Raw genomic sequence first — 16679 nt, forward strand, 5'->3', positions numbered from 1 at the left:
TATCTAGCTGTCCCAGAAGGATTTGTTGAAAGACTATTCTTTCCCCATTGAATGGTCTTGGCATTCTTGTAAAAAATAAATCGACCATAAATGTACAGGTTTTCTTCTGGACTTGCAAACCTATTCCATTAATTTGTCTTTCCCTAAGCCAGAACCACACAGTCTTGATGACTATAGTTTTGTAGTAAGTTCTGAAATCAAGAAGCATGAGTCCTTCAATTTTATTCTTTCAAGATTTTTTTACTATTCTGGGTCCTTTGTGTTATCAATTCTGGGATCAGCTTGCCAATGTGTGCAAGAAAGTCAGGTGGGATTTTAATAGGGATGGTGTTAAATCTGTAGATCAATTTGGGGAGTATTGACATTGTAATAAAGCATCCATGTTCACCCCTCTCTTCCTCTCTGTTCCACATCTGGGCAAGCTGATGAGAGAGCCCAGGTGATCTTCCCTTTGGTACAGGTGGCAAGTTGAAATCACACGTGTTAACCCTCACTCCTGTCCCACCCTCTAACCATCAAAAAAACCCCAAGCCAGTCTCCTTTCCTTGTTCTCAAGACATTTTCACACCAGCCTGGGAGTTACTCTAATAGATTTAACCAACCTAAGCCAGAAGTTTAGCTCTAGGATTGGGGCCCTTTAAGGCCCTCCAATTGCAGGGAGGAAGGTATCTGGCTCATAAGGGGTACCAAATCATTGACACAAAAGTATGCGCCTAGAAAAGGCAGTGCCAGGGAGTCAAGTAAGGTGAGCTCAGCACCTGACATGGGTATGAAATAAGGACACTCCTCAGGCACCTTTCAGGGGAGATCTAAGTAGCTGGTTTTCATTACAATGGAGATTCAAAACGAACTGTTCTCCACCTGGTCTCAGCACTTTGGATTCCAAAGGTCCTCAAGCAGGACCAGGCCCAGGCTACCCAGAGTGGCCATCATTCTGCCAGGGGGTACAAAGCCCCACCACTCCCTGCCCTCAGCCCCTGACATGGAGAAAACAGACACCCAGGCATCTTCCAATGCACTTTAATCAAATTCCATCACCAGCAGAGTTCTTGTAGCATACAATGTCAGGATGGGCATGTCGACTGGGTCCCACACATGGAATTTCCACAGATTTGCACTTCAAACATGTATGAAAAATAAAATATATAATATTTAGCTTTATAAATTTCCCCACTTACTTTATCTTTAAAATAATTACCTCTGTCCAAGACATTAAGCAGCCTGAAGTCACTAAGCAAGTGTCAGTTGCAGGATACCTGAAAAACTTCTGGGGGAAATACTTGAGACAGTCAAATGCTTACAGGGATCAACATGAATAAAACCAGCACATTCCTCACAGTCAGGAGAGACATCAAAACTGGGAGCCTGCTAATGGCTGTTCTTTTCTGCTGGGGAAAAATATAGCCCCTGAACCATACTGAATGGTTGTAAAAGCTGCAACTGGACTTTTGGCACCAGTGGAGGAGAGGCCTTTCAGAGCCATATCCAGCAGTGATTCCATCAGAGGGAGAGGTGACGGCAGGGAAGGGGCAGCTGCCACGGTCCTTCTCCATTCGAGTTCCTGCTCACAGTTCCCTCTGGAGCCACGGACGCCCCCTCCACCTTGGAGAAGGCAGGGCGTGGTCTGGACAGCCTCCCTCCTCCTTGAACTTAAGAGTTCCTCACAGCATGAAGCACAACAAGAAAGGGCCTTCGGGGGCAAGGGGGTGCTACTTGGCTGTGTGCTCAGTGGATAGCAGGATGTACTCAACACACAAGGGACACAGCCACTCCACCAGAATGGCTGTACAGCCGTTAAAGGAGACAGACAGAAGGTGCACACAGGACACCAAGGATCCAAGAGGGCAGGCAAGACTGGGTGTGCTAGCATTTACAGTGGTTCTGAGCAGGGCCTGAAGGGCTTTAACCCCCTATCCATGGCAGGAAGTCAGATACTTGCCCACCTGCAGCCCAGGGCTTCTTCCTCCGAAACAGCAACAAAATCTTGGTTGGGAACAAATAGCTGGTAACAAATGCTGCCAGAGAGCCTCAGTCTTAGGGATTCCCCAGGAATGGGCTTTTGGGGTGGGCCAGCCCATTCCAGCAGGAGGTTAAACACAGTATAATTGGGCAAGTAGGTGACCCTGCACTTCTGACAGGAACAGTCTGACCCCTGGCCTCCTGGAAAGAGGAGGAGGTGGCTACAAGTCAAGGAGACGCTCCTCACAGGTCTCCACAGGCCACTTTGAAGCCCCTCCAAACACATCGACGTTGTTGTCCACCCAGGGGATGATGTTGCCTGGCATGTTGGTGGAGCAGTTGGCGATGTTGACAATTTCTTGTGCACGAAGGACGCGGTCCCATATGTTAAACTGGCTGAGCTCCCCGACAAATGCCTGCGTGGCATCAAACCTGCCCCCAACAGTGTCCTGGAAATGGGGACAGAACTGCGTCAGTGCAGGTTCAGAAGCAAACACATCTGCTGATTCTCCTGGCACATGAATGGCTTCAGGGAAGGGATGCCCGTGTGGGAGGGGGACAGGGAGACAGGGACATTTTCCTAGCTCTCTCCAGCTCTGACTACTGACCACTGCTTCCTGCAGGTTCTGGAGCTCTGGGGCACATCAGGCCTGGGAGATGGCTTCACTCAAACCACCCCATTTTACAGAGAGAAAACTGAGTCTAGTCAGGGAGGCACTTGCCCAAAAAGTCCCACTGCGAGGACGAGTCCTGGGTCTCCCAACTTCCAGCCCTTCCCAGAGGAGAAGCAACAGAGAAGTGAGGAGGGGAGGGGGCCAAGCAGCAGCCAAGGCTCAAAGCTCCTCAAGGACCTGGTGTCTATTCCCATGCTTTCCATGAGTAAACCTCAAACGCAGACTGAAATATCAACTCTGACCTGCCCAGAGTCGACAGCCAACCCAGGTGTCTTCTATCCTAGATGGCAAGTTTTGTGAAGGCTGCCTCCCAGGTCTCACTCTGTCATCCCATCTCCCCTATAGGGCTGAGCACCCCACAGGTGTGCCCTAAGACCCTGATCCTGAAGCTCCTGGGAGATGCCACTGAGTTAATACTGTGCCTGGCAGAGGCCAAATATCTGGAGAGGTGATCAGGGATCACTAATGACCCCATGGCCCCAGAGACACTCTTGCTCACCATCCTGGAATCTGTTTACACCCATTACACCAGCCTGGTCCCCTGCCCTCAGGCCTCAGGCCATAAGATAGCACGGACAGAGCCAGTGGGGACCTCACCCACCCAGGCTACCACTGGGCCACAGTGACCAGAGCCAGCAGGTGGACAGCTGGGCAGGGGAGTGGGCGGCCTGCAGGCCTGGCCTATGCTGCCTGGCTGGCCTGCGAGCTCCCTTCCTGTGCCCTTGCACCCACCTGCTCCTGCCCAAGGATCAGCACACCCCCTGGCTTGATGGGATGCCAGGGGGCCAGATTCTCCCCAGTGCCGAGCTTCTCCCCATCCTGGAAAGCCTCCCACATGCCGTCTCGCGTTGTCCAGGTGACACAGATGTGGTGCCACTTGCCATCACTGACAAACAGAGGCAGCTGTGCGACCTGTGGGCAGCAACGTGCAGGTGAGAGCCCCCACCTGACCTGGTGGGGATGGAGGCCCTGGGGCCCTCTGCCACTCCTATCATGCAGGGTCCCTCTCAGTCTCCCCTTCTCTGCCGTGTGGTTAACATGCCTGATCCCACCCACCTCAGAGGCCCTCGGGTGCAAGATGCTGTGTGTGACCCATGGACAGTCAAGAGGAAAGGGGTGGCCTAGGTACAAGGCCCTGACCCCGTTGTCAACTGGACATTCTTGGTCCTCAGCTTGGCTGAGGGGCCAGGACACTGTGCAGACAGAGCAGGTGTGATGGACAAGCCTCCCCGTGGTGGTCCTGAAAGCCCCCTGCTGGTGAACCCCAAGAGAAGTCAGGTTCTACTGGATAGCCCTGACTTTGGAAAATGACTTTGTGGGAAAACAGACCAGGTGCCTACGCTCCACAGGCAGGGTCCCAATTTCTATCGTGTCATTCAGGACTGTGTGTGCGTGTGTCCTCCCATGCAAAGGACCGAATGCTTGTGCTTATGTGTGAGTATGGGGGGCGCACACAGACCCCCCATACAGACCAGGAGGGAGGGCTTTTCGGTGGGCAGGTAGGCTCACAGCCCTGTGAGCACTGCAGCCCTGCTCACCGACCCATCCTGTTGTTACTGTTGGTATCCTAGCAACCAGGAGCTTCCTCCAGGAATTGGCTGTTTACACACACCGTCTAACCCAAGAGGAAAACAAGGCTCTCAGCCCTGCTGTGTCCAAGGGTGTTATTTAGAACAATTAATCCCTGGCTCAGGGACGTGGTCACTGTGGGAAAGGAGCCCAGCAGGCAGATTCCACAGCGTTTCCCACTTGAACTCCATCCAGGGCAGTTCAGTAAAGACAGAGTGAGGGGGTGGGGTGGGTGAGTGCTCCCAGGCTTGGGTGGCCAGGGAGCTGGTGCAGCCTTTCAAATATTCAGCTGCAGCAAGGAGCTAAGGATGTATTTCTGGCGATGTTGAGTCTGACTTCAGAAGGGAAGTTTAAGTGAGTGGGGGTGCTGGAGGGTCCCAGGGACACCCAGAGCTGAGCTCTTGAAACGAGGCTCCTGAATGTCAATTAACCAGTTTACTAAAAGGGACACTTACTTTGGAAAGGACAAGACTATAGGAACGGGGAACAGGTCAGTGGGAATGGGCTGGAGCAGGGACAGGAGCTGACTACAAAGGGGAGTGAGTAATTTGGAGAGGGGGTGAAACACTTCTGTATTTTAATTTTGGTGGTTACATGGTTACACAACTGTGTACATTTGTAACAGTTGGTTGAACTGTATCTTAAAAAGTGTAAATTTTACCGTATGTAAATTATATCTCTATAAACTCCCCCAAAAAAGAAATGCTGATGAGAAGCATCGTACACAGAGACAGACACACACCCTCCTAATCACTGTGGCCCTGGGGAACATCCCTCACTGACTGGTCCAAGGAACAGTGACAACTCAGGATGGCATGCAGAGACCCAGCTCATTCTGCACCTTCACAACCTCTGGCCTGGACCCTCTGCTCTTCTTGGCCAGACTCACAGCTTGGATCTCTGCAAGCTGCAGCTGCCTGCCCCCATCCCCTGACCAGTCGCGGGGCCTGGAGCGGGGCCGAGCCAACGAGAGCCGTCCCCATTACGGGGACAGCCCTACAATCAGTGGTCAGACTCCCTGCAGCATCCCGGTCATTGCCCCTGTGATGAGGAAGGGTGGCACTCAAGCGGCCTCACCTTGTCATTGATGAGCAGCTCGATGGGGTTGTTGCCCCACTCTATCAGCACGATCTCGTTGGCCTGCCCGGGCACTGCGTAAGAGAACGGGGTGCCGATGCCCGGCAAGGCACTGGACCGCAGCCACAGGCAGATGGTGAAGGCGTACAGTTCGGGCAGCGTCTTCTTGATCTTGCCATACAGGTAGTTTGTGCGGAGGGGAAGGGACACTTTGAACGCATCGGGTGACTTGAACGCGCTGTTGCCTGGGGTTGGGGGCAGGGTGGGAGAAGAGGCGGGCAGCGCATTAGTCTCCCCTCACACGTAGCCCAGAGAGAGGCTCCCCTGGGCCCCCCACCCCCACCCCCAAGGCAGTCCCTCAAGCAACAGAGCACCTGCTCCCGGCAGCCACTGTTCAAAGTGCTCAAACTCCAGCAAGGAAGAAGTGTTCCTGCTCTTGAAAGCCGAGGAAGAGGCTGCAGCAGGCTGTATTTAATTTTCTGGTTAAATTAAGGCAGAAAACCCTCTTCTGCCAAGTCTTGTTGCCTCAGCTATTTCTTTGACATCTTGGCCCCTTCGGCTCTGTGAGCAAAGGGGGTGGTCAGGAAGCTGCTGGACTTGAACTTGGAGGCAGGAGGTCTCACAGGGACCCAGGCACTCCTAGACACCCATCCCCAGTGAGTCATGTGACTTCTCACACCGATGACTCACTGCCATGGAGGTGAAGGAGTTAGGTGCCTGTCTTGACACTCAACTTAACTCAGAAGTGGCTTTTTTGGACTAAATCCCTGACATGAATGGCTTTGCTCTTTCCTTCCTCAAGAGACGATCACATTTATTGACAATTTCCTGCTGTTTGGAACCAATGTGAGGCAGGAACACACAAGAAGGGTCCCTCTCCACAGAGGTTAACACACCTGGCCAAAGCCTCAACCCCTTGCACCCTGCTGGGGGCTGTGAGAACCTCCCCGGCCCCTCCCATGTAATGGTGCTTCCAAAATCTTTGAAAATGATTGGTACTTTTAAATAGGTTGAAGTAGTTTTCCATACAGTTTTGATTTAAGTTCAGGATTAAAAACAAAAACAAATACACAGAAGGCAAGCTCCCATCTCTGGTTATCACAGATTCCAGTCTGTGGGGTAGACCTGATTCCCTGAGCTGTCACAGAAGCTTCCCTCTGATTTGGGGACAGGTGCTGCTGGTGAAGGAGCCTAAACATCCTTCCCTCATTCAACAAGAATTTATTAGACATCCACAAGGGGCCTGGTGGTCTCCATCACTGTCAAGGACAAGCAGGCTCTCTGGACCCAGAACCAAGAGAGCCAAACTGCCCGTTTCACTAGGGGACTGAATCAGTCCCTTCCTCATCTCTTCTACAGAACAAAAGCCAGAATAGATCCTTTCTCCACCCCAATCCCCCAAACCTATCTTCTTGCATAGTAATAATACTTGAGTGACAACACTCCTTGGTGCCCTGGTTCTCACCTATCCAAGGAGACCTTCTGTAAAGGAAAGCAGCAGGTGCCAGTATCATGCAGTCAACCTCTCTGGAACAGGCAGCAGCAAACATGAGAGTCTGGGCTTCACGTGCACTGTTTCCCCGTATCTGCTGATTGGGCAGTCTTGTCTGATCCTTGCTGACCTCCCAAGGCAGAGCACCCTCAACACAGGCTCAGAACTACTGAGCACCTGGCCACCTGAGGCAGCCGAGGGAGAGGCCTCTGTAGGGGCTGGGACTGACCCCTCGTCAGGCTGAAGCACAACTGAGAGAATCAGAAAGCCCCAACTCCTGGATCTGGCAGGTTGCACATTTGAGCTATGGAGGCTCACAGAAATGAAGTGACTTATCCCGGTGACCCAGCTAATGAACGACAGAGCAGGGAACAGAAGTCTCTCTTTCCACTACACATAGCCATTAGTATTTAATCTGCAAATGCCCATGTTCTTCACAAAGGCATGATTATCTAATAAAGAGAAATAGCTTCTATCCTCACAGGTGGTCAAGCTTGCTGATTTAATAAAGCTTGGTGTCAGTAATACCATTAGCTGGGTAACAGCAGACAGGCTTAATTAGAGCTGGGAGACCCGATGCGCAGAGGAGGGGCCCACACCCTGAAAGCTGGTGTGCTCTATTTATTTCAAACAGCTTGGGGGTTCAGAGGAAACTTAGTTAAAATCAATTAAGGCATTAAAGGGCCTGACCAATAAATCAGAGGCTGCAGGTGGCCGACAAGCTAAGAAGCAGGGTACATAGGACCAAAAAGGAGAGTTCCGTCTTCTCAGGGTCCAGGATCTGGAGGGCCCTGCATGTGAGCAGGTCTCGCAACAAAGAAGATGAGCATCCTTGGGATGGGGGCACCCGTGTGCAGGGTTGGCTGCTCACTGCTGGGCCCTGAGCAGCCTCCTGTCCAGCAGGGCTGGAGCCCACACACCACTCCAGGCTGCAGCCTTTATGACTCTAGCCCTCTGGGGTCACCACCGACTTCACCCCAGCTCTGCAATCTACTGGCCATGTGAATGAATGCAGGCATCACTTAGCTCTCTGACTCAGTCCCTCATCTGCAACTAACACCCACCTCACAGGGTTGTTGCAGGGATTTACAGGAGATACAGATGTGAAACTCACAGCCCAGTGTCAAGCCCAGAACAGGCACTTAGTGGGAAGGGGATGATGGACCAGGGTCCCCCCAAATACCTCATTTTGCATGTGGTTAAAGTCCAGTTCCTCTGGGCTCAGCAGGGAACTTCTAAAGAACACAGTACATCTTCCACTCATGGTATATTTGGGGGCTGGGAGTTTACATATCCTCTTACACTTGTCACAAACAGGACAGGTACAAACTCAGAATGGCCCGGAAGACAAACTGATCAGTAAATGAACACTTTCCTCAAAGACTGGTCCCAGAACTGAGTGGAGCACACAGAAAGATTCCAGAGCTCCCATGGTAGGTCAAAAGGCAGTAGGGAGTAAAAGCTGAGCTGCTCTTCAGTGCCAGGCCCTGGGGCTCTACAAGAATGGCCAGCCAGGGGCCTTGCCTGGCAGAGCCGAGCATGGACCTCCCCTGTGTGCCAGATGAGCTCTGAGGGCTTTCTGTAGAACCTAAGCATCAAAGGAGAGGGAGGGTGCCAAAATCAGGCTTGGATGGAAGGGACAGACAAAGTGGTAGTTCCTGGATGGAAACCAAGTGAAACTCACAACCTGCCAGGAGTCAGAGAACAGAGAATGGGCAGGGGTGGGATTATGTGACTATGTGGCCCACCAATTGGTGGCCCAGGCCTCACCTTGGTTCCCTGTTCCCCGATGACACACCTCTGGCCAAAAACTTCTGAGCATTTTTCTCACCTGTGAAGTGGGTACCCAAAGGTGCTAGCTCACCCAGCTGACATGCTCCCACACTGCCTGCCACTACTCATTGCCCTATTCAGTAGACTTCTATTAGCCCACCGCCTTGGGGCAATTCAGCCACTGTGCCAAGCAGAAGACACAGCCACCGAGGTCTCTAGCAAAGTCCTCCTCCCATCCTCCAGCTTCAAGATTCTAGTAACTACAGGGTGCCCATTCCATAGCCCTGCATGTCCCGAAGTTTCACTGTGGGTGAGGCTGGGAGAAAAGGGGGCAAGGGAGAGCAAGCCACCCCACACCTTGGACCTGACACTGCCTTCCTCCCCTCCTGCCTTTGAGAAAGGACAAAGCTGCAGCCGCTTTGACTTCAGGGAAGGCTCTTAAGACTTGCTGGGTTTCCTGAGGTCATCCAGCCACAGAGGTGAGGCAGAGAGAACATTTTTATTTTAGAAATTCAAGAATCCAAGTCTAAGAGTTAAGCCACTCACCATTTTCTGAGAAGGGTGATAAGGAAGAAAGGATAGACTTTTCTGGAAAAAGAGAACAGGAAAAGGAGGAAGGAGACTTGTGACTTCTGAGATGCTGCTGCAAAGTAGGCAGAAACACCACACCCAGATCTACTCCATTTGGCCCTCCCAGACAAAGCTACCAAATTGGACATTCTATTAATTCATTAAACTGAGTAACAAGAAACGACCTTTGTCAAGTTGGTGTATCTGAAAAGATTGTAATCCTATACCCATTACCAGCAAACCTAAAACTTCACCCAGTGCACCTGGCAGTTTGGGGTTGATAAAGCAATCTAAATTGTCTGGGGCCCTTGGTCCCGCCCCTTCCTGTTTCCCGTGGGACACTTCACCATCGCAGCATGAGCACAGAAGGGAAAGATACTCAGAATCCTAACCAAGGACTAATTAAGAAGCAGCTGGTACACCTACACAGGAGGCCAGGGCTTAGGTTATCTGTCCAAACTGGTCCTGAGTGTACTGGCTTTTCCATGGAAATGCCAGTGGGCCTAGGGGGTGGGGCTGATTCCTGAGATAGCCATCACCAGTCCCACTTGTTCGCTCTAACAGCCAAGAGCCTTCTCCATGGAATGCCACAATCACTGCTAATATCCTGGGTCTGACTAGACTTGTGATGAAAACCAGGCCACTCCCAGCAGCAGTCAACTGGCCCCTCCAGTCTCTGCTGAGTCTCTTGGACATATGCCAACATGGTTGTTGAATCAGCCAACTGTGCGGGAGAAACCCTAAACTTCCATGAACCATAAGAGACGACTCAGGTTGAAAAAGCAACACTTGATTTGAGAGGCACAGAAGAGAAAGGTGGGCTGCTGCTTGAATGGTAAGGAATCAGGTGGTTTCCTCCACGTAGGACAGGTAGGTTTAGAGACAATGAAAGGGCAGCCTCAAAGCCAGATGCCAACACAGCCTCATGCCAACAGTCAGCAGGCAGGGGTGGGAGCCACCACTCCCTCAAGGCCCAAGTGGTCACATCCATAAATGGGCAAGATAGCTGTGGGGCTAGCCCTTGCTCTCTGCCTGCTCTCCCTTGCTCGAGCCCAGCTTCCTTTAAACTGCAGCCAAGAACAAGGACCCTTCCGCCCACTAATCCCCCCACTGCGGGTGGCAGAAGGATGTCAGCCGGAGGGCAACAGAGAAACAAGTTAAAGCACTCACCTCGCTCCAGCTCTGTCACCCTCTGCAGCAGCGCGTTCAGGGCACTCTCAGTCTTCTGCCGGTGAGCCGAGGTCTCATTGTGGAGCAGGGACTTCTCGTCCTCCAGCTCTGCCACCTTGAGCAGCAGCTGTCTCTCCAGCTCCCCAAGCCGCCGCTGGAGCACCTCTCGGAAGTCGCTGGGCAGCACTGCGCTGTTGGACACATTCACTCGGAGCTGGTGCTTTCGGTCGGGAGGGGAACACATGAAGGAGGAGTATTAAGGCCAGTTAAAAAGAAATTGTGAAATGTAGCTCTAATGGCCTCACCACACAGGGAGAAGTTTCCAAAATGGGAATATTAAATTGTGCCAATGGCAAGAAGGGGGGCATTTCACTGATGCTTTTTTATTGTTCTGTATGAAGGGATCTCAAAGTCAAAGACACTTTGCTGCAATATTTGAAACTTACGGACCTCATTTTCCCCTCTCAGAAAGCTGTTTTGCTCCTCTTACTAAAAAGCCAAAATTTAAACCAACATCTATCATTCTTGGGTAAAGACCAAAACACAACTAGGGTTTTAAAAAGAGAGAGAGTTAATCAAATGGTACCTAAAGCTGATGAGCTTTCATCTAGAAATGAAAACCACCCCTAAGTTCCAGTACAGCACAAAAGTGAGTATCTATGCTTGCAGAGATGTTAATGGAAGAGATCTAGAACGTGACTATTCTGGATTCCGGGAATCTCTGCTTCTAATGCTGTTTCTAAATCCTCACTTCCTATTTCTTTTACTCCTCTACCACCATGCTGGCTCTGCAGGCAGCCTGCGACCCGCCTAGCCATGAGAATTTGGCCAGCTATACACCCCTCTCTCTAAGCGTTCTGAATTGTAAAATGCAGTTAATAGGATTGTTGCAAGGGTTAAAATTAGGTAATGTGCCTGGCACATAGTTAGTGTTCCAGAAAACATTAGCTATTGTTAATCGTAATGAACTAAGGGCTATATAGATGCTGGAAATACTTGTATTTGGTCATCATGCCACAGGAACTCCTCAATTTTGCAATAATTACCACCTGTAGTGGAAACATAGGTTTTGCTAATTAGTATTCTGATAAACGTTTCTTAACAGAAAAGTCCACGCTTTAAATTGGGTGGAAAGTAAAGATGGAAAGGAAAGGAAGATTTCTTTCTCAGAGTTTCAAACTGCATACACCTTCCAAGAGAGAACAGAATAAGGTCCCTTTCCCCAAAGCAATCGGGAAGGGCATCTTAGATCCGCGCAATTCGAGGACAGAGGGTCTTTGAAGTTAACCAGGTTTCCTCTAAGGCGCGTTCTGGTGTGGCCGGTGACCCGCCCCCCGCCCCCGCCCGACCTGATTTATAAACGGAAACGCCGGACATCGGCCAGCTGACCTCCAGCTGCTGCGCGTCAGGCTCGGGCAGGCTCAGACCTTTGCAAGAGAGGAGGCCGTCCCGGTTCGCCAGCCCGGACCTCGGGAGGTGAAGGGCCACAGCGTGCGCAGTAGGGAATGCAGGGCATTTAACCCTTTCCTTCCAGCAGGAGGAGGGGTGGTGGTCGCAAGTCACGCGAGTAAGTCGCCTAACAAGACCGAGAACACCCTAACCCCAAACCCGGTTCACCCCGGTGCCCGAGCGCACCCGGGCCGCCGCGTCCCGCACAGCAGGCAGACAGAACCACGCACCTCACCTCTGTTCCTCGCCTTGGAGGCGTTCCTCCCCAGGACCCCTGCGCCCCTACCTCGAGGCTCTCCAGGCGGTCCTTGAGGGTCTGCAGCGAGCGGCTGAGCTGCTCCACGACGTGGCCGGGGTCCCGCGGCAGGTCGCCCATGGTGTCCTTACCGGAGGCCGCCCGGCCCGGCGCCTTGCCGCCCGCCAGTCCCTCGCAGCGCGCCAGCTTGCCGGTGAGCTCCCGGATGGCCTCGCGCTGCGCGCCCAGCGTCTCTTTCTGCTGCACGACGGTCTCGCGCAGCTGCAGCACCGCGGCCCGCAGCTCCTCCTCGGGGCTCTGCGCGCCGCCCTGCATGGGCATCGCGGGCAGCGGGCAGCCGGCGCGCGCCGCCTCCAGGGGCAGCGCCGTGCACACGAAGCGGCTGCCGGCCGCCGGGCCGTCTTGAGCCCCGGCGGCCACAGCGAGCGCCACGCTGGCGACCAGCAGCGCCAGCATGCCGCCGCACTCACTCCAGCCTCTGCCGGTAGGCGGGCGGGCGCCGTCGGGGCGCGCGGCGGGGGCGCCTTTGCGGCTGGACGTGCAGCTCGAGGGTGGCGTGAGCGCAGGAAGCGGTGGAAACTCCCGCGTCGTGCCACCCGGTAGCTCCGCTCGGCGTGGCGCTCTGGCACAGCCCGGCCCGCGCGCCCTTTCTTAAGCTAGGGGGCGGGGGCCGGCGCGTGGGGCGCGGCGCCGCGAGCGCTGATTGGCCTGGCCGGGCGCGCGTCAGCGCCGGGGGTGGGGAGGGGAGCCTTTGAGAGGAGGGCGGCCCTGTGGGCCGGCGCTGGGGTGCATCCCCGGGCCCCGCTGCCCCACGAAGGGAGGACCGAGGTAACGAACGCCCTGGTGCCTTCGAGAGCTTCGGCCGGCTCGTTAGGCGCCCATCGAACCCACCCGAAGACGCGGGCGTCGCGGGCTGAGGAAAACCCGGGAGCCTCCTGGAGCCCCCGCGTCCCCCAGGCCGCTGCTGGGCCTCCGGCGCGGCTCCAGGCCTTGCTCAGCGGTCGCTGAAGCTTCGGGGGGGTTAACCCCCATTTCACAAGAGAGGAAAAGTGAGAAGACCCAGGCGGGACTCGAACCCAGGGCTGCCATCACAAGCCACCTGGGGTCAGCGTGGGCCTCCTCGTCATGGCCGCCACCTCACCCTGAAGGCGGGAAGGAGACGCACGGCGGCCATCTCCGGGACGCCGACAGCTCCCCGGGACATCCTCTGGTCCATGTCCCCACGCCACGCACCTTGGAAGGAATTCTCAGGTCCTCGGGGACCTACCTCAAAGACACCAAGATGCTGACTGCCAAGAGGGGACCCAAGGAGGGTGCGCACAACCCTCGTGCACACATTTCCTCCACAAGGGGCATGGAGTGGGGGCCAGAGTCACGAGGCCACTCTCAGAGGCCTCCTGTGCGTGTCCAGCGACAGCCTACCATGTGGTGACCTCATTCAAAAAGACCTGCGCTTGATGGGATTCATCGCGATGGTGCCACGTAGTAAAACAGTGCCCCGCGCACACGCCCAGTTGCCCAATTTGAGACTGCTGTCCTGAGATTCTTGGAGAGAACAGATATGGACAGAAACCAGGAAAGGCAGGAGCAAACTTGTTTCAAAATCTTGTCTGTGGTTTACAAACAAGTTCAGAGAGACTTTGATACACAGCTACAGACTGAGCTGGTGTATTACTGCACATTAAAAATGGAAATCTTTGGGGTTTTTTCCTCTCTGTTTTTAAGAAATCCTGTTGCAAGGTCATTAATCACATTATCCATTGTACCAGAAACAAATGAATTTGTCACTTGTGCACAGAAGCCAAAGTTGATTCTGAAAACAAATTGTATCAAAATGAAATTATTATGATAATATAAAATAGACTTCAGTGATTAATCTCCAGAAACCAAATTTTGACCTGCTTTGCACTTCAAACAATAGTTTCCATTATGTAAATAGTTGTGGGGTTTTCAAGGACAATGTTGCTTAATTACAAGAAAGGTTCTATTCATCAAAATCTCTTCATGGACAAAAATTAGTGATGGGTTATCTGATCTACACAATACCCAAAGCAGAGGACAATAGAAGTGACGATGGTTCAGGTAAGAATATTTTAGTAGAAAAGGGATGGGGGAAAGGGTGGGTATGGGCTAATATCTCTGATGGTCTGTATCACCAGGATGTATCAGTTTCATGTTGTAAATATGATCTCGAATAGATTCATTCCTCCTACATCCCTCTTCTTGAAAACTCCAAAAGTTTAAATGAGCCTACATGTATGCAGATTGCAATGATGAAGTAACAAGGTTGCAAAACACTTAATAAAATATTACATTTTAGATGATTCCATACTGGCATCCAATCCAGATATATTTAGAATTATCCAGATAAGGATTTCACTTTTTACTCTCCACTCATAGGTTTGATTTTTTTTTTTTAACTCAATAGACCTTTGTGGACTTAACTGGATGTGACAATAGAGTAGTATAACATATTTTGTTCCATATATCCTTTCTTGACAAGGACTGGTAACATTCATATTTGCAACTACTTGAAGTAGAGTCTGTTTCTTTAACAATTAAATAACATCAAGTGTATTTCCAGAATTGTCATGTCCTTCTGAACAAAGAAAGCAGCATACAAGAAGACATAAAAATAACAAAGCATATATCCCAAGATAATTATTCTTAAATTTCTCAAAAGGGGTTCCAAGATGAGAAGTGATCAGTGAAATTGCCAAAGCCCAGATGGAAAGACCAAGGCATATTTAAGATGTTATTTTCTTTGGAGGCAGTATAATTAGAGGGCTTAGTTAACAGGGCATATGTTCTTTAGGGTTTTATTCTGTCTTCCTGGTGCAGTGGAAAGCTTGCTGCTTTAGGAACAAAGGGACCAAAGTCCTACTAATATCAACTCTGTCACTAGCTAAGTGGTTTGGGAAAAGTCATTTCTCCTCTCAAGATATCAATTTCCTGTAAATAATATTTGAGGATTAGACTAGATTCTCCTTCGGGGTATGCTCAAGAGCTGGCAGTGTGAGAAATAATCACTGTTCAGTGTGATAAACGTTCCAGAACCCTGTTCTTCCTCTTTGTGTTACGAACCACCTGTAGCCAAGAATGAGTATGGGAAGGTGCGGTGTTTGTGTATTCAGCAGGTAAACCTTCGCACAGGAGATGCTATAACTGTAAACCTGCTCTTGACTACATGAAAGCTCGCCCTTGATTTACTCACGACACAGCAACCTTGTCTACCTGAAGTGTCCTGCATTTATGACTCACACTACCCATGAGGATGATTAAGTGAGTGGCAGAGACCAGGGCCCACAGATTCTCCTCCATTTGAAAAGTCGTGCAGATCTGCAGCAGTGAATCAGTTCCACCTAATCTCTTAGTGTAACTGATGCTGCAGCATAGTAACCACCCACTCATTCACTGTGTCTCCTGGCTCCCGGGTCAGCTGAGAGCCCAGTATGGACTTAAACCATGTGCTGGAAATCCTGATGAGCTCATTCCGCCCCCATTTTATTGCCCAATCTGTTTGGTTCCCTTGTTCTTCTCACATGCATTTTTAACTTGGTCTTCTGGGAAATGTGCTAATTTCCACCATGGTGTCAGAGGATTCCATCTTATACTTTCTTACATTTCCTCCTGTCTAAGTGCCACTTGGGAAGTCAAGAATGGGGGTGTGAGAACTCAGTAACAGAATGCAAATACAGCTTTCGGCAAGCCGCGGGAACTGTCCTCGGTGCTGAAATTCCATTGGGACGGTTTAGAACTAAGAGTTCGTGGTAGTTTTTGTTTGTTGTCTCTGTTGAAGTTTGTAGGATTCAGTGCAGATACAACAGAATTTGGAGGCTCCAGAAAATTATAGCTGTATTATTTTATGCCTAAAATGCTAAAACCCTCTCAAGAGTGGATTTTTCCTTAGACTGAACAGCATGGTAGATGGAAAGTGCTTGAGCTTTGGAGTTAGACGGCTCTTGTTTCAATCCTGGTTTTATAACTTGCTATTTAACCTTGAGAGGATAGCTTAACCTCCCTGGACCTCAGTTTTCTCATCTCTAACATCAAAGCTACATTTATTACAAAGTATTATTTTCAAACTCGAGATAATGTATGTGAACATGTTTGGCATATAGCAGGTTCACAAAAGATGCTCATTGTCCTTTTCTTCCCCTTTTCCCCACTGAATTCAAAAGTGAATTCTGTAAGTTCTTTTAAAAACAAAGTTAAAATTTTTTCCTTTATTTTCTACAATATCCATTTGGAATTGAATAAAACAAGAACTTGAGAAAAAAGAGGCCAACCTCTTTGGAGAAAAAAAAAGAATGAGAACTAGGAAAACTTACTAGAGCAAGCAGTAAGATAAGAGAAAATTATCCTACTGTGTGTATGTGTGTTTTAAGATAAAAGCATTGTGGGTTTTTTTAAACTTAATCTTAGATTTAGTCAAACTATTTCACATCTACACTAACTTAGAATATATCACTAAACTATGTACCCAGACCCAACTAAAAGATTTGTAGTCCTTAACATTTCAGCAATTCTGAGTTTGTACTGCTATGGGATCCCAGTAGATATAAGGCCCCCAAATAAAGCAAATGTTCTTTCTTCAGTGCATATTTCTGGTTTAATTTTGGGAGCATGTGATATGAGACATTGAGTTTCAAGAAGTGTTCCTGTACAAGTATATGATCACATGTGGCTG

At 50.7% G+C, this 16679-nt stretch overlaps 1 protein-coding gene across 1 annotated transcript; it reads right to left on the bottom strand.

The window, feature by feature from the left end:
* Positions 1 to 1004: 1004 nt before the first annotated feature.
* NPTX2 (neuronal pentraxin 2) lies at positions 1005 to 12597 on the bottom strand. Its single transcript, XM_036897088.2, has 5 exons — positions 12020 to 12597; positions 10285 to 10504; positions 5280 to 5524; positions 3366 to 3545; positions 1005 to 2408 (listed from the first exon to the last, which is right to left on the bottom strand). Exons 1-5 carry the CDS (start codon positions 12443 to 12445, stop codon positions 2181 to 2183), a joined length of 1299 nt encoding a protein of 432 aa, XP_036752983.2. The 5' UTR covers positions 12446 to 12597; the 3' UTR covers positions 1005 to 2180.
* Between the last annotated feature and the right edge of the window lie 4082 nt (positions 12598 to 16679).

This window comes from Manis pentadactyla, chromosome 10, assembly GCF_030020395.1.
Source record: "Manis pentadactyla isolate mManPen7 chromosome 10, mManPen7.hap1, whole genome shotgun sequence".
Lineage (NCBI taxonomy): Eukaryota > Metazoa > Chordata > Mammalia > Pholidota > Manidae > Manis > Manis pentadactyla.

What these genes read in the sequence shown, in the direction of transcription:
- NPTX2 (XM_036897088.2), bottom strand. Translation starts at nt 12,445, where the DNA reads ATGCTGGCGCTGCTGGTCGCCAGCGTGGCGCTCGCTGTGGCCGCCGGG. An exon ending in GGTGACAGAGCTGGAGCGAG is followed by an intron (nt 5,525 to 10,284) that starts GTGAGTGCTTTA and finishes CCCCAACCCCAG; the next exon opens with GCAACAGCGCGTTCAAGTCA. An exon ending in AGCTGCTCATCAATGACAAG is followed by an intron (nt 3,546 to 5,279) that starts GTGAGGCCGCTT and finishes TGCTGCCCACAG; the next exon opens with GTCGCACAGCTGCCTCTGTT.